The sequence below is a fragment of the Danio rerio genome, chromosome 7, assembly GCF_049306965.1.
Source record: "Danio rerio strain Tuebingen ecotype United States chromosome 7, GRCz12tu, whole genome shotgun sequence".
Taxonomy (NCBI): Eukaryota; Metazoa; Chordata; class Actinopteri; order Cypriniformes; family Danionidae; genus Danio; species Danio rerio.
Window position 1 is genome coordinate 43,057,008 of NC_133182.1, and position 26,812 is coordinate 43,083,819.

Below are 26,812 nucleotides of genomic sequence, written 5' to 3' on the forward strand. Positions count from 1 at the left end.
ACGCCCTCTGTCAAGCATTGATGCTGAATCCCCATGTGAATTGGGCGTTATCTAGAGAGATGTTCCAGGCATATCCCACCGGGAGGAGGCCTCGGGAAAGACCCAAGACACACTGGATAAACTATGTCTCTCTGCTGGCCTGAAAACTCCTCAGGATCATCCCGGAGGAAATGAAGGAAGTGTCTGGAGAGAGGGAAGTCTAGAGTTCTCTCCTAAGACTGCTGCTCCCTCAACCCGGCCTTGGAACAGCAGATGAAAATGAATGAATAACTAATGCAAGTTAAAAGAAATGAAGAAATGCAAAAACAATTGAAACATTGAAAGGAAATTTGTGCCTTCGTAGCGATCTTCCTGTATCCTGTATGACATCAACAGAAGGACCGCCACTCCAAATGGGGAAGCAAATGGCCAGACTTTGTTTAAAGATTGCCAAAAAATAAATACATTCAGTGGATTAACATCCACAGATTGATTATTCACCTTAAGAATAGCAATGTGAGCTAGCAAAATAAACAGTAAATATTTATTTCATGCAGACTGTAAGTATACTTTATGATGTAGTGTTTCCAATGAATGAATGGCATTCCACATTAGATCAAGCAGATTTATTTTAGTTGAGTGGATGTTTTATTGCTAGATCAGCATTGTGATATTCACCAGAAGGCTTGCACTACTTCTCCTGAAGAGAAGCTTGTAGGTTAACTAGTTTAGAAAACAAAAGATTCCCAATATAAATGCAACAGGGAAGCAAGTCGACTCAGATAACACAATGTGTAAAGTAAATTAGTCCAGCTGTGTGTTGTCTTGTTCTCGCTGAAGTTTATTATTCAGAAATCATAGCTGTTGAAAACACGAGCAGGTCCAAGTCATGAATGGAATCGCATCCTGAACATTTTATATCTTTTACAGCTGTCAGTTGGGATGGGATTCAGTCGGACACATCACCGATAACACACAAAGACATTCCCTCAGCGCAAATGCTAATGCACATCATATGAAATGCATCTCACCAGCCGCTCTTCCAAAAAAAATAGCAAATGGCTGTCATTCCACTCACATGTTGAATGCTTGCTTAGGCACATCTGTTTCTTCTCTTCTTCTCTCTCTCTAACCTTGCTTCCATGTTCGCTCGTGCTAATTGCTGGTTGTTTCACCCAAGCCCACAGCACAACGGCAAGTTCTGCCAAGGCCCCGGTCGACTGCACCAGCTGTGTAACACCAAGCCATGCCAGCCCGATGGAGTGGACTTCAGAGCTCAGCAGTGCGCAGAGTACAACAGCAAACCATTCAGGGGGTGGTACTACAAATGGAAGCCATACACCAAAGTGGAAGGTATGGGAGATATCTGGGCCTTAATGCATTAATTACCAACAAAAACAAGTGTCTCTTTAACAGTTGAAAAAGAGAGTGCAGCAAACCTCTGCTGCGGGTTCAGTATCGCTGTGTTTATTGGACATGTAAGACTTAATTCTTTGTATATAAAGGCTAATTAAATGTATAATTAATATGGGGATTTAACTAACTATTCTATTCTCTATGCACTGTAAAAATATCTGATTTATTTGGTGATTCACATGTTTTTTGCATTTACTTTTTGAACACCTATAATGCAGTTTGGAAGCATTAATAAACAAAAACAAAATCCAATGATAAATAAAAACAAGAAACTGTTATTTATTAATAAACTATTATTCAAAGGTTTGAGGTCACAAGTTGTTACTTATTTAATAAATATTATTTTACAAATATATTTTTCTATAAATTTTTATAATGTTTATAACATGCATTTTATTAATGTAATCTAATATATAATAATTGATATTAATATAATATAATTTATATGCTTTTAGCATTTAAACATCACTCTAACAGGCTGATTTGGTGCTCAAGAAACATTTCATATTGTTATCGAAGTTAGAAATTATTTGTCAATATTTTTAAAGTCTATGATGTCACTTTTGAACAAAATCTTGCTGAATAAAATATTCACTCACTCACTCACTATGATTTATCAGAGGGTCCCCACCATAGAATAAACCGCCATGAATTAAAAGATTAAGGGCTCTATTGTAACAATCTAGGCGCAAAGTCTAAAGTGGATGTCGCAAAAGCAATAAGGACGTGTCCGAATCCACTTTTGCTATTTTAAAGACAGAAAATACAGTTTGTGCCACTGCGCATGGCCTAACAAGGTTGTGCTTATTCTCTTAATGAGTTATGGGTGTGTTTTAAACATAACGTGCATTAAACCAATCAGAGTCTCATCTCCCATTCCCTATTAGAGCCATGATGCATTTGCTATTTACATGACAGACTTTGTTAGTGAAAAAAACTGAATACTTCACTATCGAAAAAACAGTAAACAGACCATCTGCAGCGCAAGGATGAAGAATGAGCCTCCTCCATTCGGCCTCTTTACTTTCTTTTTACTTTACTTTTACTCTTTACTTTCGGGAATAAGGAAACGGTGTTGTACGCCCTCCACTGAAGACATCCATTAGCCTACATATTTAATTTTTTTTAAGCGCAAAGATTTGTTTGAACTATTTCTAAATTCAGTTCTAATTTCCAGCAAATGAATTAAAAACCATGAGCTCTGCGCTGGACCTAAGACCAGTTTTTAGTTGGTCAATGGCACAGTCTATTTCAGTTCAGTTCAGCTCAAATTAGCGTGCCAACAATGCGCCTTAACACACCTCTTTTATAGACCAGCACACCCATGAGTCTCCAAAGTGGCACAAATGCATTCGCTATAAACAACATGGCACAAAACGTGAAAATTAAGGGTTTCGTTGGTCTGAAAATAGCAACAAATCGCGCCATACACGTCTTGCACTATAGTTTCTTAAAAAAACTGAATACAAATCTTACTGACCTCCAAACTTTTGACCGGTATATGTACCCCAACAAAACTTCTGAAAACATTAATCTTAGATCTTGTCTACTTAGTTTTTAATACCCTCTGATATCTGAGTCAGCATGAACAGGTGTGTTTTTAAATAGTAATCATTCCCATTTGTTTCTGACAATATGCAGTGAGATTGTTACATGGGACAAACGTGTTCCGCCCAAGCGATTCATCTCAACGAATGTGTTGACTGAGCTGTGTGTGGATTTGGACTGGAAACGTGTAAGCACTCGTTCTGTGAGCTCAGTGCTCTGATCAACCCAGTAGGCAGGTTCGTACCTGAACAGGACCCACTGAGTCTGTTTATGCGTTTGGCCTTTCATATGTCAGTTTCGAAGAAAGATCAGAAGAGGAGATTCTGAGCTGTCTCCAGGGGTGTGAATGAAGCTCCATGTTTTCAATAGTAGATCATATTTGGCCTTGGGATATTTCACTGGCTACTACATCTGTTACGAAGCACTTACCGTTGTTTGACTGGGATTTTGGAGTTCAATCAAATTTCATTAAACACTGACGTCTTACTGGTGTTGTTGTTGTTATGTTTTATATGCCCTTATTATTTATCGATGTAGCGATTCCTGTTAAAATTCTTGCTGTTGTTTAGTTTCCCTTACAGCAGCACCTATGGACCTGTAACATCACTAGTTGTGTTAAAAAGAAAAGTATTTTATGATCTAATAGGATCCTAGAAGGACAAAACCCACAGTATCATACAGTTCATACTGTGCTTGTGTATTGAATGAAGCTGGGTCTGTTTCTTCTGACTGGGAAGTGCGGATGCGTCTCTGATAGGTCCATATTTCTCTCCCGGTGGGAGAGTTGGACAGAGTCATTGCTCTTGCATTCCAGCTTTATGGGCCGGTTTGTAACAGAGTTTTAAATTTTAGTGTAACATGTGTTCTGTGGATACGTTCTCTACAACACAGCGAGTCTTCCAGTTGTTTCATGGCCAACCACACACAGCTTACACTTGCCCAGTAATTAGCACTAGACGGTTGTAAACATTGCATTGTGTCTGCTTGGAATAAATTATGAAAATGTATTATTACTTTACAACTTATAAATGATAATTATTTATTTATTTTTAATTCATTAATTTTATTTGGGTGTAGTTCCTTATATATCCGGGGTCGCCACAGCATAATGAACCGCAAACTATTCTGGAATATGTTTTACGCTGTGGATGCCTTTCCAGCCATTACTGGGAAACACCCATAAACTCTCACATTCACACTCCTATATTAGGGCCAATTTTGTTTACCCAGTTCACATATGCCACATGTCTTTGGACTGTGGAGGAAACCCACCATGCATTTTATTTTATTTTATTTATTTATTGTTTAATTTTTATTTATTTATGATAATAATAATAATAATTATTATTATTATTATTATTATTATTATTATTTATAAAAAAATTTAATTAAATTTTTTATTAATTTTTTTATTTAATTAATTTAAAAAAATTTATTATTTTATTTATTTATTTATTATTATTATTAATAATATTATTATTATTGTTTATTTATTTTTTATTTTAACTTTTAAGTTTGATTTAATTTAGTTTATTTTTTTATTTTATTTTATTATTTTGTGTATTCATTTATTTATTTCTATTTATTTGTTTATTTATTTTTGTATTTTTTTTCCCAATTGTATTACTGCAATGATCCCATTCTGAACCTCAACCCACCTGAACATACTAAACTGCCGTATTGGAATCATTGGTTTTATGAGTGTGTGCATAGGTCTTGAAGAACTGTTTTTCATTTGATGTAAAAGTCCACCTGCATTTTGTCTGATAAATGTTGATACGGTTATAGCTCACGCATATGTTCTCTTGCATGAAACTTCATAGCAGCATGCTTCATTTACCTGTTCACAGCTTCAGAAGATCTCATATAAAATCACTCTGGAGATATAAGATCTAATGACCTCATTCATCTCCTATCTAGAAGAGGACATCTGCAAGCTGTACTGCATCGCTGAGGACTTTGATTTTTTCTTTGCTATGTCCAGCAAAGTTAAAGATGGGACATCTTGCTCTGACTACAAAGGGGGCGTGTGCATAGACGGGATATGTGAGGTATGTGAGGAGATGATGATACTGAGATGGCTGTGCATTTTGCACTGGTTTTCTGCATGACAATTGATTGACATATGCACTTATTTGTGTTCAACAGGCCCAGTGGGCTGAACTGACTGTGTCATTTTGACAATTTAATTTTAATAACTTTTCCTGTGTAGCCGGTGGGCTGTGACCAGGTGTTGGGATCAAAGGCCGCTCTGGATGCCTGTGGGGTGTGTAAAGGAGACAACTCCACCTGCAAGTTCTACAGTGGCCAGTACACCCTTCAGCACAGAGCCAATGGTGAGTCTTTATTCAGGCCAATTCTGATTCATTCAGATTGACCTTTTAAAGAAAATAAAAGGCATCAAGAAAAAGAAATTAGTCAGTTATATCCAGAGTCAGACAGAATCTGCGGACATTTTGTGCTATTTCTGCACAGAATTTTGTAAAAAACTGCGGATTTTTGCTAAATGATTTTGGGAGTATCATAACTAAAAACTCAATATATAAAAGAAAATTAGATGTTTTTAACTTATGGGCATCATGGTGGTGCAATGGGTAGTACGATCGCCTCACAGCAAGAAGGTGGTCGGTCCAAGCCTTAACTGGGTCCAGTTGGCATTTCTGTGTGCAGTGTGCATGTTCTCCCCTTGTTCACGTGGGTTTTCTCCTGGTGCTCTGGGAGTATCATAATTAAAATGATACTAAAATGATACTCTGGTTTCCCCTACAGTCCAAACACATGCGCTATAGGTGAATTGGATAAGCTAAAATTGTCCATTGTGTTTGTGTGAGAATGCGTGTGTATGGGTGTTTCCTAGTGATAGGTTGCAGCATCCGCTGCATAAAACATATGCTGGATAAGTTGGCGGTTCATTCTGCTGTGGCGACCACAGATTAATAAAGGGACTAAGCCAAAAAGAAAATGAATGAATGAAATGTTTTTAACTTATTTAATTAAATAAATAACTTCATTATTTAATGTGTACAATGCAAATCCGATATTATCCACTTATTTGGTCAACAAACCAAAGCTTTCATATGATATATCTACTAAAAATTACTTTAAAAACTTTATTGTAAATAAATAATATGAACATTTTAATATTAGTCAATGATACTATTGACATTAATTTAACAACTGATTACATATATATTCCCACGAGTAAATAAATAGACTAAATGGTTGGTGAAAATCTGCAGATTTCTATGTGTGCAGATTCCGTGTGGGCCTATATATCGTATGGTTTGTTTGAAAAATTTCTGATATTCTATTTTGGTGTTCAAGAAATTATAACTTATTGAACTTATTAAAATAATTATTAAAAACTCACTCCCTCACATTCTTTCGGCTTATTCACTGCTTTTTCAGGGGTAGCCACAGCTGAATGATCCACCATTTTTTCAGGCTATTGTTTTACACAGTGGGTGCCCTTCCTGCTGCAACCCAGTATTCTGAATACAACCGTCAGGGTTGGGAAACTCCCAAGCATTCCTCCATTCACACACACACACACTCATAAATTACTATTTATTTATACATTACAAACTATTTATTCATTCATTTTCTTTTAGGCTTAGTCCCTTTATTAATCGCCACAGCGGAATAAACCGCTAACTCATCCAGCATATGTTTTACACAGCGGATGCTCTTCCAGCTGCAATCCATAACTGGGAAACACCATACACATTCATTCACACACATGCACTACGGACAATTTCAACTCACCTAATTCACCTATAGCGCATGTCTTTGTACTGTGGGGGAAACGGGAGCACCCGGAGGAAACCCACGCGAACACGGAGAACATGCAAACTCCACACAGAAACGCCAACTGACACAGCCGAGGCTCAATCCAGCGGGCTTCTTGCTGTGAGGCAACTAAGCTAACCACTTAGCCACCATGCCGCTCCAGTGCTGAACGCATTTGCACTACACCTAGGTAAATCTTTAATATTCAGAGGAAGTCCAAAAAGTGCAACCGGAGGACACGACTTGATGTTCATCTGTCACAGAAGAAAAGCATTTGAAAATTGATTACCAAAAAGAGCTTATAGAGAGGCAAAGCCATAACATATATTAAATCTGTAAAGGCTTGCTTTAAGCAAGATCACATAGGGTCAAAACCTTGTATAATCATAGGCAATCTCACTTTTGTCCAGTAAATTCGATGAACAAATTTTAATTGGATAAGACAATAGCTATGTTTCCATCCACCTATTTTTATGCACATTTTAGATATGCGCATAAATAAACGGTTGATTGAAATGCCAAGATGCGCATTCATTTTAAAAATGAGAACTGAATAACTGAGTAGAATAAACTTTTTATTCGATAAGAAAAGATGCGCATAAACTACAATGGAAACACTTTTACAGCACAAACTCCAATATATGCATTAAAAAAGGTCATGTGATTTTGTTATAAGAGATCATGCCATGATAAAAAATGTGTGTAAATGGATAAACCAGCAGGCTGAGCACTGTAAAACATCAGAAATGTTGTTTTAGTCATTCTAAAGCCTTACCATTTCAGTATTAGTGTTATTTTATTATTTATGACCTCCAGAACTGTCAAGTGTCTGTGCTCCGCGTCTGACACCTTCAAACACCACTGCGCGTTGACTGCGTGTCAGGATTGCCTTCTGAGGCGTAGTCATTTATTAGATGAAGAAAAGATTGATGCAGCTTCTCTTACTGCAGCAAATTCAGTTTTCACTGTTGATATTTGAAACCAGTTAATCTGGAAGTGACCATTTTGTTGTCTTTGATTTGTTGGATGAAAACGCAGCTTTATTTGCACGTCTTTGATGCGATTATTCTAGTTTTGCTCATAAAGTTCATTTGCATTTTTGGATGGGAACATAGCTAATGTCATGCACAGATATAGGAGGTATGAATACGGGACAAAAATCTGGCTCTTACTGTCATTTTTAAGTGGTCCATGTGCCACTGTAGAGCTCTTCTCTGCAAGCTTTACAGAAAACAACACTTTTTCATCCAAATTCATGTATTTTTTAGAGTACTTACAACCGTCTGGCACCTCATCACTCTTATCCATCTGAAGGAGGTGATAATGCGTCAGTTCAATGATGCCAGTTCTTCTGAAATGGTAGAAGTGGCAGAAGTCAGCAGACATGGTGAACCCATTTTTTCTCCTTTTCCCTTCTCAGAGTATTACCCTGTTGTGATGGTTCCTGCCGGCGCGAGGAGCATTCAAGTGCAGGAGATGGAGATTTCCAACAGCTACCTGGCTGTTCGCAGCCTGAAACGTGGCACTTATTACCTGACGGCGGATTGGACGGTGGACTGGCCGGGCAGGTTCCAGTTTGCCGGTACTACATTCAACTATCAGCGCTCTTTCAACCGGCCTGAGACGTTGTTCGCCACAGGCCCCACTAATGAGACCCTGCTCTTTGAAGTGAGTCACCCCCGTTCCCGTTCTGCCTGACACCTGTTAGCGAATTAGCCATGACAGGGTCTTGGCAAGAGCGCCGTGGCCATTCGGTCAGATGAAAACAAGGCTAAGGGACAGTGGGTGGGCGAGAGAGATGAGAAGCAAATGAGGGAAAGATAGAGAGAGAGACACAAGAGAAGGCACACAAATGAGCCGAATGGGCAGACTAACGCCTCTGTTTGGGATTAATTGCAGGCCAGAACCGACGTGGTCATTGCGACTTTCATCTTCAGTATGTAGAGACTCCAGATCAAACGACGCGACAATGTGAATGGCTCTAAGCTTTGAACTCACTGCACTGTGTGCTCTTGCTAATGGGCAGCACAGGGCACCTCTTACATGAATAATGATGAGTATGGGTATAGGTGACCTTTCAGGTCATAGTAAGGGTGCTTCATATAACTGTACACATCTGAAGCACATCTGAAAAACAGATCTGATGAAACAATTAAACTTTTGTTTTAACAGATTACTCCATTAGTTTGGCAGCTGGTAAAGGAATAATTGATGATTTAACATTCATTCAATCATTCATTCATTTTCTTTTCGGCATAGTATCTTTATGGCTCATTTCCACTGACTGGTAAAGTACGCTTCGGTTCGGGTCGGTACGGGTTATCTTTATCAGGCATGCGTTTCCACTACCAAGGGCACCCTTTTGGTGGGCGTGGTGTATGACAAAGTTTTTACATTTTCGCTCGCTTGAGAAAATGTCTACAGTAAAGCTGTACGGGTCGCTTACATATCATATGAGAAGCACTTCTCACAATATACCCCTGTATAAATGTTTATTACTAACTTTTCTATGAACAAGATTTGATTATAACTGCAAATCATTGACAGTGCAAAATATCCTACTGTAACGTCTGTAATTATATAAAATAAATGCAACGTATATGAACACATGCAGGCTCTTACAGTCTCCGAAATGTTTCCAACTACAGAAGAACTACAGACAGCAGACATTTAGTGCTTATTTAGGTTCAAAAACAACAGGAAATATAGCCCACAATGTAGTCCACAGTCAGAGCAGACCTCTCATCTGTGTCTGTAATCTTCAGCAGCACATGTAGCCTCTGTTGAAGAGAAATTCCATCTTTCTGAGTTCATAATAGTCCAAAAGGTGAAGATAATACTTAAACAAGACAGTTTGTTCATGTTTGCTGAAAAAATAATATGGTCCTTTTTTCCAGCTTCTCCTTTTTTTCCACGCTTCACTCTCGCGTTTTGACAGTATCTGACAGAATCGGGATACAATAGCATGTCAATAATTAAGCGCACATTATTATCATGAGCTCAAGAAGTTTGTTATTTCAGATATAGACGTGCGGCGAGTGCAAGCAGGAAAGCGAAACCGCTCGCACATCAGACTGGCTCGTAAAAAACTAATTGCCACAGGGTAAATCTGCAATTCTTTTTGGCTTTGTGGCTGTTCATCAAGACGACGACAAGGTTTGTTTGAGCCTGGGTCGACCATGGCTCGTTATTATATGTATATATATTTCCGCTGTAATCTCTCGCTGTGTATTTCAAACATGGCAGGTTTTTGTTTTCATTCTGGCTTGTTGCGTAAGCGTATGACGTATCTCTGTAAACCAATAGCGTTCAGCTGTAAGTCTAGCTCTGCCTTTTGGTACCCTTTCGAAAGGGATACCGAATAGTAGTACTTTACGGTTCGGTTCAGTACGCCTTTTGACAGTGGAAACGGCCATAAAAGCGTACCAAACCGAACCGTACCGTACCACTCAGTGGAAACGGGCCATTATTAACCTGGGGTCGCCACAGCGGAATGAACCGCCAACTTATCTAGCAAATTTTTTACGCAGCGGATGCCCTTCCAGCTGCAACCTTTCACTGGGAAACATCCATACCCAAACTAATTCACACACATACACTACGGATGATTTAGCCTACCCAACAAGCAACCTTCTTGCTGGAGGCAATCGTGCTATGCACTGTGTTACCTGGCAACCCTAATGTATCATTTAATCATAAGAAAAAAATGCACACCTTGGTTTTTGATGGTCACTTCTAGACATTTTGTTAACTACAAGAACTTTGTTCACTCTTTATTTTAATGTACAATTCTCACTATTAATAAACCATGAACTGTTGCTGCGTCCCAATTCACATACTTATACTACACCCTAAAAGTATGAGCTTTTTTGTGAAGGAAAAGTATATACTTTCGAGTGTGTAACAGCATTACTTTCATATTTAAATGCCTACCTTATTGGACAAGCAGCAGCAGGACAATCTGACATTCGGGAGTCTTTCATGCAGAGAAATCTCCTCAGGTATTTAAATAATTATGCATTCAGAAGTTGTCCAAACATATCTTGAAATAAGTTAACATTGTTGTTGCAGATGAAATATAACACAGAAAACGAGATTTAAATATGTTCCACTTTAAACCTTAAACCTCTTTACTTGATGTTTGGTCTCGTGCGTCTGCCATGTTTATAGTTTATTTACACCTTTTCACTCATGTTTGTAGTTCTAATCAAATTCACGTCCAATGCGCAATGTATTGTGGGCTATATCAGCGATTAGAGTATGGACGATTCTAAACTTTGAATTTTTATTGGTAATAGTAAACCATGCAGGAACCTTCGGTGTATTCTTTTCAACATACTACGATTCGGACATACTTATTCTATTTTCAAATACTACTTAACATGGACAGTATGTGAGTTGGGATGCAGCATATGACTTTTGCCTCAATAAAATAATTTGCTGCTTATTAATAGGTATTAAGGTTGTATAGAATCATGGATTGTATGTACTTTATAAGTGCAAATAAACCACTAATATCTTAACAATAGGCACGTAATAGCATAACTTTACAACTATTTCAATTGCTAATTATCTGCTAACACTTTATTTGGATGGTTGCCTCTAAACATTTGGCTGAATAAAAGTAACTCTGCTTCCAGCCATTACAGTATCAATTGACCGTCTGCTTAATATGAATTAATGTAGTTATTTTGCTGTATATTTTTATGCTAATGCTTTATTCTGATGGTTTTCCTGAATACGTTCGGTGCACTGCAAGAAAGTTTTCAATTACATGCAAGAATCACTTCAGTAAAGCCATGCCTAAATATAAGTTGACATGTAGTTTTAAAGTTTCTTTTTGTCAACAGAATGTCTGAGGAGGTTCATCAAAATATAACATGATATATGATGTTTACAACAAAAGACAAACATAAAGAATAATTGTATGGCACCAATATATTTGTACTGCTGAATATTTTCTAAAAATAATTTAAATGTTGTAATCCAAAGTCTAATTAAATTAAATTTGACCAGATTTCATTTTTTTTCAAAAACCTACAACCTTTTTGTTTTTTTTTATTATTTGTTTATTTAATTATTTAACCAGTTACAATATCTCTTCTACCAGGGATTCCTGGTCTAGACAGGCAGCATAGGACAGAGCTACAAAAAAATACATATCACAACACATAGACACACACAAAAATAATATAAAACCTAATCAATTGTTAAAATGTGCACTGTTCTAAATTGACTTCAAAATATTTTAAAATATAGTGATAGATGGTATAGATTTCATATGTAATATATCTTGAAGCTCATTCCATACTTATGGTGCATACTTGGAGAATGCAGATCGACATAACTCTGAGTGGAAAAAATGCCATCTTAAGAAAGAGTATATATGCTGATCTGGTATTTGAGCAGTACTTCAACAAATGCTGTAAATCGTTCTAGTGCCATACTCCACTATCTGTGCAAAAGGAATGATGTTTAGAGACACTTTAAGATCTAACATCTCTGAACGCCTTTTTTGTACATTTGCCAGTTCAAAATTCAGTTACACCACACTCTCAGAAATAAAGGTACAGGAGCTGTTCCTGGGGCGGTATCTTTTCAAAAGATACGTATTTGTGCCCAAAGAGTTCACAGTGGTACCTCAAAGGTGCATATTAGTCCCCAAATTTACCTACAAAGTACTCTTCAGGACTCTTCAGGTACAAATATGTATTTTTTAAAAAGGTACTGCCCCAGTGACAGCTCCTGTACCTTTATTTCTCAGAGTGTTTATCATACCACCAAATTTCTTTTGTTGGAAACATCCCAAGCTGTTAAAAACCCAATTGTCCTTTATGATCAAACTTGATGGCTTTGCAGGTGTTGTTGTGTAAGTTATACAACAGTCAGGCATGCTTCATTTAATACATTTTCATTCTGACCTTATTTACTGGCCTTTGATCTGCACCACACTCAACCTGTGTGTTACGTGTATGCAGCTTTCCCCTTGAGCCCGCGTGCCCTCTGTTTATTACGTTTTCCCAGGGTGGGTGGTGGCAGCGGAGTTCTGATTTGCTGATGAGTTGGCATTAATCTCCCTAAGTATGCTCTGTAATTTCAAAAAGAAGAGGAGGGTAGAGAGAGATTAAAAGATTAAGATTTCTGCAATTGAACTCAATAGATCAGAGAGGCTCGGGGTTGCGATTCGAGGGAAGCAGCTGGTCAATTAGGCTTGGCTGGATCTTTGTCCTGCTATGGAAAATAGATACTTCAGCTTCAAGACCCTTAATGAACACTTAAGAAATTTGAATGTAAACTATGATGAGGTACTAAATCTTGTAATCAGCTCAGCATGGTAGATTGAGAGGTACTAGATTTAGTAAAGCAGTTTCCTTCAGACTTGACATATTTCTGACTGAGAAATACTTTTTAGAATTCATTTACTTATGGATATTCTTGTGCCATGTTTTAATAGGGTAATGCCAATCCTCAATGATGCATTTAAATCCCCAATAAACTTAATAGTCATATCCCTTCCCTCACTTGGAGGTTAAAATAAGATACCCGAGTGTACAGTGGTGTACACTTAGTAATATCTAGTAACAACAGTTACTAGAAACCAGTTGTAGTTTGAAGGATATTACCAGCTGGAGCAGACTTGTTTCAAAACGTTTGGTTTCAGACACTGGTTAAATCTCCAGAAAAAAACTCCAAAATGATTCCCCAAAATAATTCTTATTTATGTCACATCGGTTTGTTAATAACATTTGGTTAAATGTTGAAACTGTACACCCACTAATCAGTTTTTAATCCACTCTTGCTTCTTCTGTAACTGACATGTTTTTAGCAAGGGAACACATAGATTTTTGTGTAGTAACCCAATACTGGGAGTGCTTGATAATGAACCTGTCCTAGTGGTCCTGTTCAATAGAGTTCAGTAATTGCCCCAGATTTTCTGTCATTATTCAGAATGACTAGGGTGAAAGATAGTAAGGGAGCGTCCACACTGAGAAACGGGATAGAAAAACATGGAGTGAAGCTATTATTCCAGCATAAGACAATAGAAAATGCAAAGAGGCAGTAGGTTTTAGGATGTTTAGCATGTTGAGTCAATGTTCAAAATTGTGTTTCTTGTTGCATATGTTAGGACTGAAATTCTAGACATCCTATATCAGAGCACAGACATGCTGCAATGGGCTCATGCAGGCCTTGACCCTGGATCAGGAGAGGTAGAGTTTCCCCATGTGTTGTATCCATAGTCAGATGGCTAGCCGGATCACAGATGGATCAGAGACCTCCTCCTGAGCCTGATTCTGGAATAGCTGCTCTGTGTTCAGTGCCAACTGTAAATCTGGACCAGCTTTGAACAGGCTAGCGTGCAGGGTCTCGTGGACTGATTCCAGGGCAATAGATTCAGCCTGGACACTTGAAGGGAGAATGAGCCAAGAAATGTTAAAAAGTTTGCTAACTTGCCACTGTCTTTCAAGAAACTTGTTTTACTTCCTCTGGAAGTCCTCCATCTCTCAAACACAGCCTTTGTTTGATTCGCACAATGTCTTCTGCTGTTCTGTTGATAGATTCCTTCCACTTCTGCAGGTTTGGACTTACTGTACTTGTGATAGTTTCAGTTACATTCACATCCCATTGAAACAAAAACAAAAAAAAAAACAAAAGGGATTGCACACAAATTTATACTCTTCATCCTGTATAACGTATATGCATTTGACACTTACCTGATCCCAAGTTTGGCTAGGAAACTACAGGTAGAGGATTTAAGCTAACCCAATAATCTGACAATGCATTGAGCCCGTTTGAAGAGCATTTATTGTGTTTATTGTGACAGATTAAAGATAATCTACCCACATCAGCAGCAGCCTGCCACACGCTTCCTGTTCAAACCATTAACTCACTGAGGGTAAATCCAGAGTAATTAAAGGTCTGCATAATCCATACTTCAGCTCGTACTCTTACTTACGAGAAATTTGGGTTGCCTTGCTATTACTGTTGGTTTGTGTAAACACTGCTGCAAACTTTTCATTGACCCTTTCGGTTTGATCCTTGTTTAGCTGCTTTGTTTATACTTTTGACATATAATTTGGTGGTTTACCAGTTCCAGTGAATTTAGTGTTGTTGCATTTTTTTATTGCAAATAGTCTAAGGAAATTCCCCATGTGGCAAAGCCTAAAAACAAAGGTCCTCTTCTTGTTGCAGGACTTTTCCACTCCATTAGAGTTATCCTCAGGCTGTCCTCAGTGGCCCTGGGCACAGATTTAGTGAGGAACTGGCTGAACTTCCTCTGTGGTCTAGTCTCACATGAACAACTGTAAGATCTTCTCCAGGAACAGGCACCAAAACTATAGCATGCAGGCCTACCAAAACATAAATATGGATGTCAAAATTTCAGGGAAATAAAGTCTCACAGTATACTACTACGGAAAAATATTCAGATTCAACCTACCCACTATTTGGTCCACTTGTGCCGTTTTCCAAGCTGACAAGCTTCAGTTCAAGTACATAGACAATCTAATTCAAGTACCCCTCTAGAGCAGCATCACGAGACACACTGTGGTGTCATCTCTTAGTCCCAATGGAGCTATAATCATAAAACACCACTAGACACTATGGCACCTTTCCTTTTACTTTATTTAGACTTGTTCTTTAACTGCACATTTCTCCAGACTTCTGAAGGGTAGTGTATATAAAAAAAACTATTACCTCTTCTTGTTCACAGATTCTTCTTCAAGGTAAGAATCCTGGTATAACATGGGAGTACACTCTACCACATCCAGAGAAGAAGCATAACTACACCTGGTCTGTTGTGCGCTCTGACTGCTCGGCACCTTGTGCGGGAGGTGAGTTGATGCTGAATGTACGGTAAATGTTTGCTTTGTTGACTCAAGTGGGAGAGAGCAAGTTGCAGTTCATGCGTGTTAGTAGGAGGAAGGAAGCGCATGTGTGTGTTTGTCCAGGTCCATCAAATGCACCTTTGTGAACAGGATAGAAAGACAAAAGTGTGCCCCTCCTTCCTCCAGACCTCCCAATCTCACTGGCTCATCTCTGTGTTAGTGGCTCCTCCATTCACAGTCAGTTGTCTGAGTGTTGGTAGCAGACAGGCAGCACTATGACATGCCCAGAGCACAGATCTCTATCTGCGCTCTCACACAGTTTCATTCATGCTTTTCTTTCAAACGGACCTCTGGGCCGCCCCTCCTGGCCTCTCACACTGACAGAGGCCCAGCTTTGTTTGCCACAACAGAAGCCACACTACAGTACTGCCATTCATCCTGAGCTCCCTTAATCCCCAAAAAGACCATTCACGGACAGTGTGTCCCAACTTTCCTTTTTAAAAGATTGCTCAGAGGATGCATTAGTTTATCGCATGATAAAGATGCATGTTAGGCCATGTTAAAAAGATGGATTGCTGCAATATGTCCACAGAGAGTAAATGTTTGCACTCACTATCTTTGTATCTGGTTTTAACTCTCTCTAAGGTCGTGTATCGACGAAAGCCATTTGTCTGCAGGATCAGCAGACGCAGGTCAACTCTTCACTCTGCAACCCTCAAACAAGACCGGTGGTTGGCTCTCACCTGTGCAACACACAGCCCTGCCCTGCCTAGTAAGAGTCTCTGTCTGTTTTGTTTTGGTTTAAGATTTGACTCTCTTTCAATTTAGGAACTAGAATTTGAATTGAATCCCAGCATCGAAAGATAAACCAGAATTTGAATTATAATGCCATGAGGTACTTTGCATATACAAACTATAAAAATGATGTCACGTTAATCCGTGATATGTAAAGTTAATGCATTAAATACAAACTATTATGATCACACTTTATTTTGATGGTCCGTTTGTTGAACTTAAGTTACATTGCATCTACATGCCAACTAATTCTCAATAGATTATGAGTAAACTGTTAGGTTGGGGTTAGGGTTGGGTTTAGGGTTAGTGTGAGTTCAAATGTACTTGCAAATTATCTTATAGTCAGTTAAATGTCTGTTGAAGGAGCAGTATCATCAGATATTAAGCAGTCTACTAATATTCAAACGGACCATCAAAATAAAGTGTTACTATTATTGTTATGAAATACTTGATTATGATTGGTCATTCACGACATTACAAAGTTTGATATTCCAAGACAACAACTGTTAAAGCTAATAACAGAGGCTCATCTGGGTACTTTTTAATCATGTTGACCGTTATGCCTATCTGTCATCTGTCAGTGTTAATGAATTATTACACCTCAGATCTGTTTTGCATCTAATTGTTAAGTTTTGTGGCAAGTCGGTATGTAATAAGTGGGATATTGTACATCTAGCCGGTTGTTTTTGCAGCATAAAGCCCTTTAGTCTTATATAACAGCCTGAGCTGTTGATAACCCTGTGTGGCTTTATTCTGCCAGAAGAACCATTTAAATCAGGGGTGGCCAAACATTGTCCTGGAGGGCCAATGTCCTGCATTGTTTAACTTCAACATCTTTCAACACACCTGCCTGGAAGTTTCTAAAGAGAGTTTGATTAGCTGGTTCAGGTGTGTCTAAACACTGCAGGACACTGGACCTCCAGGATGTGAGTTTGAGGGAATACAGTATCCCTTTCATAATATACAACAATGGTGATAGTACCTTCAACCAATTGAATATATTGTTTTGGTAAGTATCAAAGCATGATTGTTGTGTTTAGATAAGCCTAAACAAAGTAAATAAAGGGAGAACATGCATCATGTTCTTGAAATAGTTTTAAATATTGAAGTAACAACTCTGTTCTTTGTTCTGGACATCCATGCTCTCCAGCACTATTGGTGGGCACGGTGCCCTGGTATGTCTGTCTGAAATCAGACATGGTGGATTCAGCGTGAGCAGAACCCAAATTAAATCTCTAAAAAGTCACGTTCTTCCTTGGGTACTCCTCTCTGTTTCATTCTTTAAAAAAAAACAGGATTAACATAGCTTCCAGACAGGGACTGACTACTCCTTCACTGCCCAAACTCCAACTCCAAGCCACAGCCTGCCACACACGCACCTCCTAAATTATACAAATGCAAAGCCACATGCATACATGCGCACATAAGGCACATATACACACAAATACTAGTCTCTCATTCTGTCTTGTGTTTTTGTTGACTACAGTGAATTACTAGTCAAAAATTCCAAGAATTGGAGCCATATTTTTTTTAAACTCCCACTATATTTACATTGAGTGAAAATGGTTATAGTGTTATATTTGGAAACGAGCAGAATAAATGGAAAAAAAGGCACATTGAAGAAGTTGATGAATGAATTGGATAGAGACATTGTACTTTGTATGAAACATGCTTAATGACTTTTTTTGCATGGAAAAAGAGAGAAAGAAAAGCAGGGACTGTCTCACTAGGGATCCTGAGAAAACATTCTCCGTCTAGGTGTCAGAAACCTCCTCTGGGCTCTGGAGACTGAAAGGAGCTGCTCAAAACAGCCTTTCTCTGGGTGTCTCAGAGCTGAAGTCAATCTGCCGGTCCATCTTCCTTTAGAGAGGCCTACTGCCTTTCATATAAGAGCAACCCCTTAACTTGACTTGATTTACGGATCTCTTGCCTTATAGAGGCATCTACATGCCCAACATCCCTCAATTGCCAGCCTGAAAGGCATTGACGCACCATTCTGGTGCTCAGATAACAAATCACCCCTTCTGGCTTTCCTCCCTCAGTCCTTTTCACTTTTTTTCTTTTTGGCCTAACATTGTGTGAAATGTTGGCTGCGACCGATTATAATGTGCAGGCTATGGTGAGGCGATTCTAAAAGGGGAAATCAAGACCATATGATTGTTTCCTTACAGCAACAAGCTCTAACCGATTTGGCTTGTCCCATTCAAAGCCTGACAAATAGTCCAATAACAGTGTAATTGAAAACAATGCAGGGTTGACGGGAGAGCAGCATGTCTGCGGCCGTGCTGGATATGTGGAGACAGACTACACAGGTTCCCATCACTCATCACCAATATCTGCCTGTTACCCGATGACACTTTAACTCAGGGAGCTGAAAGGCTTTGATTACCAGTGGAGATTATCACTGATCCCAGACTCCTTCTGTTGGCGTCAAATCTAAATGACATCATTATCCTGGTGGTGGGGGGTCACAAAATGAGTTAGTTATTATGCCATACCTACAGTTGAGAAGTTAATGCAGAAATATTATAAAATGTAAGCGAAGATAAAAAAAAAATATTTTAACTAATTTGATCCATCCATGTCTTTTATTTATTTATATACTTTATTTATTATTTAATATTATTTCTATTTAATACTGTGGGCCACACAGTGGCTCAGTGGTTAGCACTGTCACCTCACAGCAAGAAGGTTGCTGGTTTGAGTCCCGGCTGGGCCAGTTGGCATTTTTGTGGAGAGTTTGCATGTTCTCCCTGTGATCGTGTGGGTTTCCTTCGGGTGCTCCGGTTTCCCCCACAGTCCAAAGACATGCGGGACAAGTGAATTGAATAAACTTAATTTGCTGTAGTGTATGTGTGAATAAGTATGAATGGATGCAGCTGTGTAAAACATATGCTGGATAAGTTGGCAGTTCATTCCGCTGTCGCTATCCTTGATGAATAATGGGACTAAGCTGAAGGAAAATGAATGAATTAATTATTTAATGTTATTACTGGCTGTCCTGTAGAAATTCAGCTTTCCATATTAAATAGGCTAATATTCCAGTAGGGTAATTTTTAATTATTACTGTCTTTTAATAGTAATAATAATAATACATTTTATTTAAAAGGCGCCTTTCTAGCAACTGAAGGACACCGTACAATCAACAAGAGCAATAAAACAACAAGAGAAATAATAAAATATACACAGCAAAAGTGCAGATAATATTAAGTATTAAAAGCCATCTTAAATAAGTGGGTTTTGAGTCTTGATTTGAACAGTGTGAGGGAGTCAATGTTTCTGATGGCAGGTGGTAGAGAGTTCCAAGGCCGCGGAGCAGAGCGGCTAAATGCTCTGTTGCCCATAGTTGAAAGGCGAGAAGAGGAAACAGACAAGTGGAGAGAGGAAGAATATCGCTGGGTGCGAGAAGGAACAGAAATTTGGATGAGGGCAGACAAATATGGAGGGGCGAGATTGTGGATGGCTTTGAATGTTAACATCAAGATTTTAAAGTCAATTCGAAAATGAACAGGTAACCAATGAAGCTGCTGCAGGACAGGGGTGATGTGATGAGAAGAAGGGGTTCTGGTGATGATACGGGCAGCTGAGTTCTGGACCAACTGAAGCTTACGGAGAGATTTATGAGTGAGACCAAAGAGAAGAGAGTTGCAATAATCTAAACGAGATGTGACAAGGCTATGAACGAGAACAGCAGTGGCATGAGGGGTAAGAGAAGGGCGGAGACGGTTAATGTTGCGTAGGTGGAAGTAAGCAGACCGGGTGATGCTATTTATGTGAGAATCAAAAGATAGGGTGCTATCAAGGATGACACCCAGACTCTTAACCTGTTTAGAGGAATAAATGGAACAGTCGTCAATTGAGAGAGAAAAGCTGTCAGTTTTGGAGAGTGTTGATTTGGTACCAACAAGCAAAACCTCAGTTTTTGAACTATTTAGTTTGAGGAAGTTAAGAGAGAGCCAGGACTTGATTTCTGCTAAGCAGTCTGTAAGGGATGTAGGTGGAAAACAAGAAGAGGGTTTGCCAGAGAGATAGAGCTGGGTGTCATCCGCATAGCATAGCACCGCATAGCTTTTGGCAGAGCCTGTTGCCTGTCACCACTCAGTCCACCACTGCTATAAATTTGTATATGTTTACTAGATTTACTACATATATTATTCACTTTTGGGTGTTCTTTTACACTTAGAGCTAGTGACAGTTTCCTTTAAGGAACGATTGTTTACAACCTCCTAGTAGGAAAGTATGACAGCTTTCACCCAGTGATAAGCACACTTATTCAGCAAAATTAACGTTAAAGTGAGCGGTGTTCATCTGACAGGTCTTTTGTGATAGCACCTCCCAGTGGATATTGGATATTACGAAATGGCCAAGCATCCAGTGGCCCGAAATATACAACTATCTCATTGAAACTCCAAGTGATTTTACAAGAAAGAAGTTACAAGCCTACAAGTCTTTGGATGCCTACAATTTTGTTCTGTGTGGGCATGTGCAAGAATTAACCATATTTAGCTGTCTTTGGTGAAATCATTCCTGCAATCAACAACGAGTAATGTGTATAGTTCAGCATAGCGTGAACTTACCTGATTTGAAATGAGAACTGCAGAGTCAAGCATTTTTAATTAGCTCCTCACTTCATTCAGCTCTTCTGATGGCTGTTAGCCAAAGCCGTCTGTGGTTTTTTAAAGCAGTGGGATGTACGGTAAAAGTTCATTTTTTTCTATTTTTGGTTTTGTGAATTTGGCATCCTTCCGCTCAACATGGCATGTTTTCTATTGCAGCACAGTCTTTTTTTGCAACCGCTATGCGCGGTTGAACCCGTGTGACGTCATGTGTCACATAGGTTGGTAATTCCCCTTTAGAGAAGGAGGAAGGCGAGTCAGCCAATCGGCCAGTAATTCAGTCAGTCAATCAGTCAACAACGGCCTCTGGTGGATTACACGAGAACAGCGGGCACGAATGGCACTAGCAAGAGAAGTTTGAGGTTTCAAAAAGCATACAGAGCGGCCTCTGGTTGATTCGTGAAAACAAAAAGTGCAAAAAAAACGTACTTATTAGGACAAATTTCAAGATCTCCAAAAATGTATATAATGGTACATTTTTAAAATGAGACTTTGTTGGATTATTTTGTAGGTCAGAGGTGTCCAAACTCGGTCCTGGAGGGCTGGTGTCCTGCTGAGTTTAGCTCAAACTTGCTTCAGCACACCTACCAGGAAGTTTCTAGTATGTCTTGCAGAAGCTTGATTAGCTAGTTCAGGTGTGTTTGATTAGGATTGGAGCCAAACTCTCTAGGACACCGGCCCTCCAAGACTCCCTGTTGTAGACACCCCTGTTGTAGGTAGACTGAGAGACACCTTTTTAAGCAGTTGGAGTAGGTGCGCTAAGGTTCAGATGGTAGCATTTACACTTACACTCTGACTACTTTAGATGTCTTGAGTGGATGTGGAATATATCAGATACTCAACAGTAAATTGATGCCTTTTGGAGGACAAAAGAACTTGCAGTGGTTAGTTTGCAGCATCATTTGTGAAGAGCTTCCAAGTTTTGTTGGACATTTTATTTCTTTTATTAACTGCACTAAGAGGAGTCGCACAAGTATTTATTTTAACCAAACCAAGCATGCCAAGTGTGAACACACCCTTACTCTTCATCATATCATTTTTAAGCCAGCATATTGTTTAGGACTTTCATATATAAATAAAAATGTCTTTTTGTGTGTATTTCACAAATCACAGAAAGAATTTTCATTTTCCTTTTTTTAAAAGCTTATCAAATGTAGATGCAATGAGGTATTATCTTAAATGGCCTTGTGTTTTTCTCCTCTCTGCACGATATTCCCACCATTCAAGATGGATTTGCTTCTCTCTCTGTGTATGTCATAAGTGTGTTTATTGTTAAGGCAGACAGGTTCTAAATCCCACAGTTACTAATGACCTCCCCCACTGTACGCAGAGCTGAGTCTGTTTCCCCATATAGTGAATGACATCACGGCCTTACCATATCAACTTCAGACTGCCGAAACATTATTTGTTTGAGGCATTATGTGCTTTGATTTATGACCGCTGAAAAGAGGAAAACTAAGAAAGGGTGCAGGAAAGGGAAAATAAATAGACCTTTGGAAACACTTCCAGAAAAAGTTTGGGCATGCATTCAAAACAGAAGAGAAAGACAGAAGCTTCTGCTTATCTTTCCAGCAAATATCTTTAGTGTTGACAGGTCTGCCCATGTTTTATTATGGCGCAAAAGAGACCACATCCCTCTGGGGATCGACTGCGTCTAGTTGGCCAGGAATTGAATGCTAATCTTCAGACTGTGGCCTACAAGACTCAGTCTGACGATGTTCTCCCGACTGCAAACGCTGCCCTGCTGCTTCTGTAAAGCGTGGAGTGCGGCGACTTCAAACGTGGGCCTTGATTTGTTCCCTAAAATGTCATGAAAAGATAAATGCATGTCTTAAAGACTTTTGCAGTGCTCTGTTGCATGATTGCATGTTTGCTTTTGTCTTCAAATGGCACTCTTCAGGCACAGACAGTAAAACATTTTACAGTAGCTGTTTTTCCATCTAAAGCTGCAAATGTAACTTACGTGGGAAGTTAGGATATCATAAATTATTTGCAAATGAAGCATTATTTCTATCCTACACTCTCATAAGCTTACACTTTTCAAAAGGTTCAGGTTTGTATCTATAGGTCTTTGCTGGAGCCTTAAGGCTGAGACACACCAAGCCAACGGCTGTTGGTAGAGTCAGGCTGTTGGTAAGCATCTGTCAGACTAGTTTGTTTGGTGTGTTCTACACATTGCCTCTCATTGGGCTCACATCTGATTACACATTTTGCAGTGCAAGAAAATGCAATCTTGTGAGCCAGATCTAGGTACTTTAGTCAAATTATGCACTTTTATTCATTTCGGAACGATGTAAATATCCTCTGAGATAATTACATGGATATCAATTTCCAGTCAGTTCTCCAGTCAAAATATGGATTGCATCTAAGTCACATAAGAAAATTTATTTGGTAAATGTGTTTCCATCATAATTTGATCATGTTTTCTCATTTAATAAAATTCAGACTTAATTATCTGAATACATGGACCTTTATAAACATTTTAAGTTTTTCTATGCATCTTGGAATTGCCATTCAACCGTTTTATGCATAATCATAAAAATAAGCAGATAAATATGTGGATGGAAATAGCTAGTGAATCATTTTTTTTTTACTTTCTGTTAATTTATTTTAATTAAAAGATTAGCACCAACATGTTCTGATTTCTGAAGACCAAATAACAGGAATAAATCACAGGGCTACAGTTATATTTAAAACATGTTTCTGGATGGATGGATGGATGGATGGATGGATGGATGGATGGATGGATGAATGGATAGATAGATAGACAGACAGACAGACAGACAGATAGACAGACAGATAGATAGATAGATAGATAGATAGATAGATAGATAGATAGATAGATAGATAGATAGATAGATAGATAGATAGATAGATAGATAGATAGATAGATAGATATATAGATAGATAGATAGATAGATAGATAGATAGATAGATAGATAGATAGATAGATAGATAGTTGCTGCAGATTTGTCAGATGCACATCTGTGTAAATCTCCTGTTCCACCATGTCCCAACGGTGCTCTATTGGATTGAGATCTGGTGACTGGGGAGGTCATTTGAGTACTGCGAACTCATTGTCATGCTCAAGAAACCAGTCTGAGATGATTCATGCTTTATATTATGGAGCATTATCCTAAAAAAGATGGGTACACTGTGGTCATAAAGGGATGGGACATGGTCAGCAACAATACTCAGGTAGGCTATGGTGTTGACATGATGGTCAGTTAGTACTAATGGGCCCAAAGTATGCCAAGAAAGTAACCCCCCCCACCACCACCACCAGTCTGAACCGTTGATACAAGGCAGGATGGATCCATGCTTTCATGTTGTTGACACCAAATTTTGACCCCACCAACCGAATGTTGCAGCAGAAATTAAAAGAGATTTCTGATCAGACCAGGCAACGTTTTTCCAATTTTCTATTGACCAATTTTGGTGAGCCTGTGCGAATTGTAGCCTCAGTTTCCTGTTCTTAGCTTACAGTGTGGCACCCGTTGTGGTCTTCTGCTGCTGTAGCCCATCTGCTTCAAGGTTTGACGAGTTGTGCACTCAATGATGCTCTTCTGCATACCTTGGTTGTAACAAGTGTTTATTTGAGTTACTGTTGCCTTTCTTTTAACTGGAACCAGTGTGGCCATTCTTCTTTGACCTCTGGCATTAACAAGGCATTTGCGCCCACAAAACTTCTACTATGAGATGGTTTTGCATGAAAATCCCAGTACATCAGCAGTTTCTGAATCACTCAGACCAGGCCGCTTAGCACCTAAAACAATGTCATGTTCAAAGTCACTTAAATTACCTTTCTTCCCCATTCTGATGCCCGGTTTGAACTGCAGCAGATCGTCTTGAGCATGTATACATGCCTAAATGCATTGAGTTGCTGCCATGTGATTGACTGATTAGAAATTTGTGTTAATGAGCAGTTAGACAGGTGTACCTAATAAACTGGCCTGTAATATGTATATTTTTATAAAATACAGCTTTGGTGAGCATTAGATACTATTCAAAAAATTTTAAGACTACTGTATTGAATAACTGATATGTTTCCATAATAACTGAAATATTCTGTAATGAATAATGATGCATAATATTAATTCAATATTCTGTAATGAACAACCAATATATCATGCAACCAAACGTAGCCGAAGTGGTTAACGCGCATGCTTTGGTCAGTTTAAACTGATATATTTAGCAAAATAAATAAATGAAAAGTTGCGTGGGTTTAGAAAAATACATGGTTCTCTTAGAGCTCTTAAACTGACAAACACTTCCAAACCAAAACCATTCCCCAGAGAGCGCTAAAAATTCAGCATTTGTCCCGCAGTATGACCAAGGGTAGCTTAAATTTCAGCAAGTGATATGGAACAAGTATGCATTATGGGTGCATCGTTTTAGGCAGACATGCGGAGGCTGCCAGCAAAATCAGACTGTATCCAGAAATGTGAAGCAGTCCGCATATTATTGTCCCCAAAGATATGTCTCGTTTAATTGTATGCTTGAAATATGCGAGTTATTGAAAGATTCCAGAAATGTAAAATTAAAACAGGAGCCAGCAGTGGTTTGCAGTGAGGCACGGCAGCTCAGCTCTTGACCAATGACACATTGTCATTTATGTGGCAAAGAGAGCGCGAGGAAGAGGGAAAAGACATATTGTGCCGTGGATCAAGTTTCTTCCCTCAATTAAAATAGCAGTTTAACCATCTCCCTTCAATTTGTCAGATGGCTGGAGGGAAAATGAAAGGATTTTTCTCAGGTCTGTGTGAGTGGTTGGGTGGAACTGGGTCTTCTAAGAAGTCGACCCAGGGCGTCTGTCCGGTGTTGCGGCCACAGCTCTCGTCATAGCTGTCATTTGCTCTAATCTCTCCTTCGTCTGCCCAGCTCTATTTTAAAGCCTCTTTTCATCCACAGCCAAAAGAAGCAGGCACAGAGTTGCAATCTGAGCACTGGAAGAAAACTGATCTGGCACCAGTGTTAATTTATACACATTTAGTCTTGTCTTATAGAGCGAAATGCTAGTATTTTCATTCATTCATTCATTTTCTTGTCGGCTTAGTCCTATTATTAATCCGGGGTCGCCATAGAGGAATGAACCGCCAACTTACCCAGCACGTTTTTACGCAGCGGATGCCCTTCCAGCTGCAACCCATCTCTGGAAAACATCCACACACACTCATTCACACTCATTCACTACGGATAATATAGCCTACCCAAATCACCTGTAGCACATGTCTTTGGACTCTGGGGGAAACCGGAGCACCTGGAGGACGTGAACGCAGGGAGAACATGCAAACTTTACACAGAAACGCCAACTGACCCAGCCGAGGCTCGAACCAGCGACCTTCTTGCTGTGAGGCGACAGCACTACCTACTGCGCCACTGCGTCGCCCATGCAAGTATTTTTTCATACAAATTATTTAAATTTTATCCCCATTCCAAAAAAGTGCCAAATTAAACCAGATATTTATTACAAATGTTAAATTACTTCTTCTAAATGTTCTTTTGTGCTGCAAGAACCTAATCAACATTATGAAATGATTTATGTATAATTGTTTAATTATCAAAATTCTGCTTTAACAGGACAGAAATAAATTTATTTAATAAAAACTGAAAAAAATAATATATTGTTATTTAGATTTTTTTTTTATGTCAATTAATTTTGATCAAATGAATCCAAAGCAAATAAACTGAGCAAAGAGGCTTGTTAAAACGTGTAAAAGAAAATATATATACATAATATATATAATAAATATATAAAGAATAACTCAGCCCACACACACACACACACACACACACACACACACACACACACACACATACACATACACATACACACTCAATACA

General features: G+C 38.8%; 1 protein-coding gene across 4 annotated transcripts in view; it reads left to right on the forward strand.

The window, feature by feature from the left end:
- Positions 1–26,812, forward strand: part of adamts18 (ADAM metallopeptidase with thrombospondin type 1 motif, 18) — an 87,785-nt gene that overhangs the window by 46,946 nt on the left and 14,027 nt on the right. For all 4 annotated transcript variants that reach the window (XM_021477942.3, XM_073908868.1, XM_009303403.5 and 1 more), the window contains 6 exons: positions 1,160–1,332; positions 4,864–4,994; positions 5,156–5,279; positions 8,153–8,400; positions 15,443–15,563; positions 16,203–16,329. In XM_021477942.3, the coding sequence (XP_021333617.2) occupies positions 1,160–1,332; positions 4,864–4,994; positions 5,156–5,279; positions 8,153–8,400; positions 15,443–15,563; positions 16,203–16,329 (924 nt within the window). The remainder of the gene's footprint in view (positions 1–1,159; positions 1,333–4,863; positions 4,995–5,155; positions 5,280–8,152; positions 8,401–15,442; positions 15,564–16,202; positions 16,330–26,812) is intronic.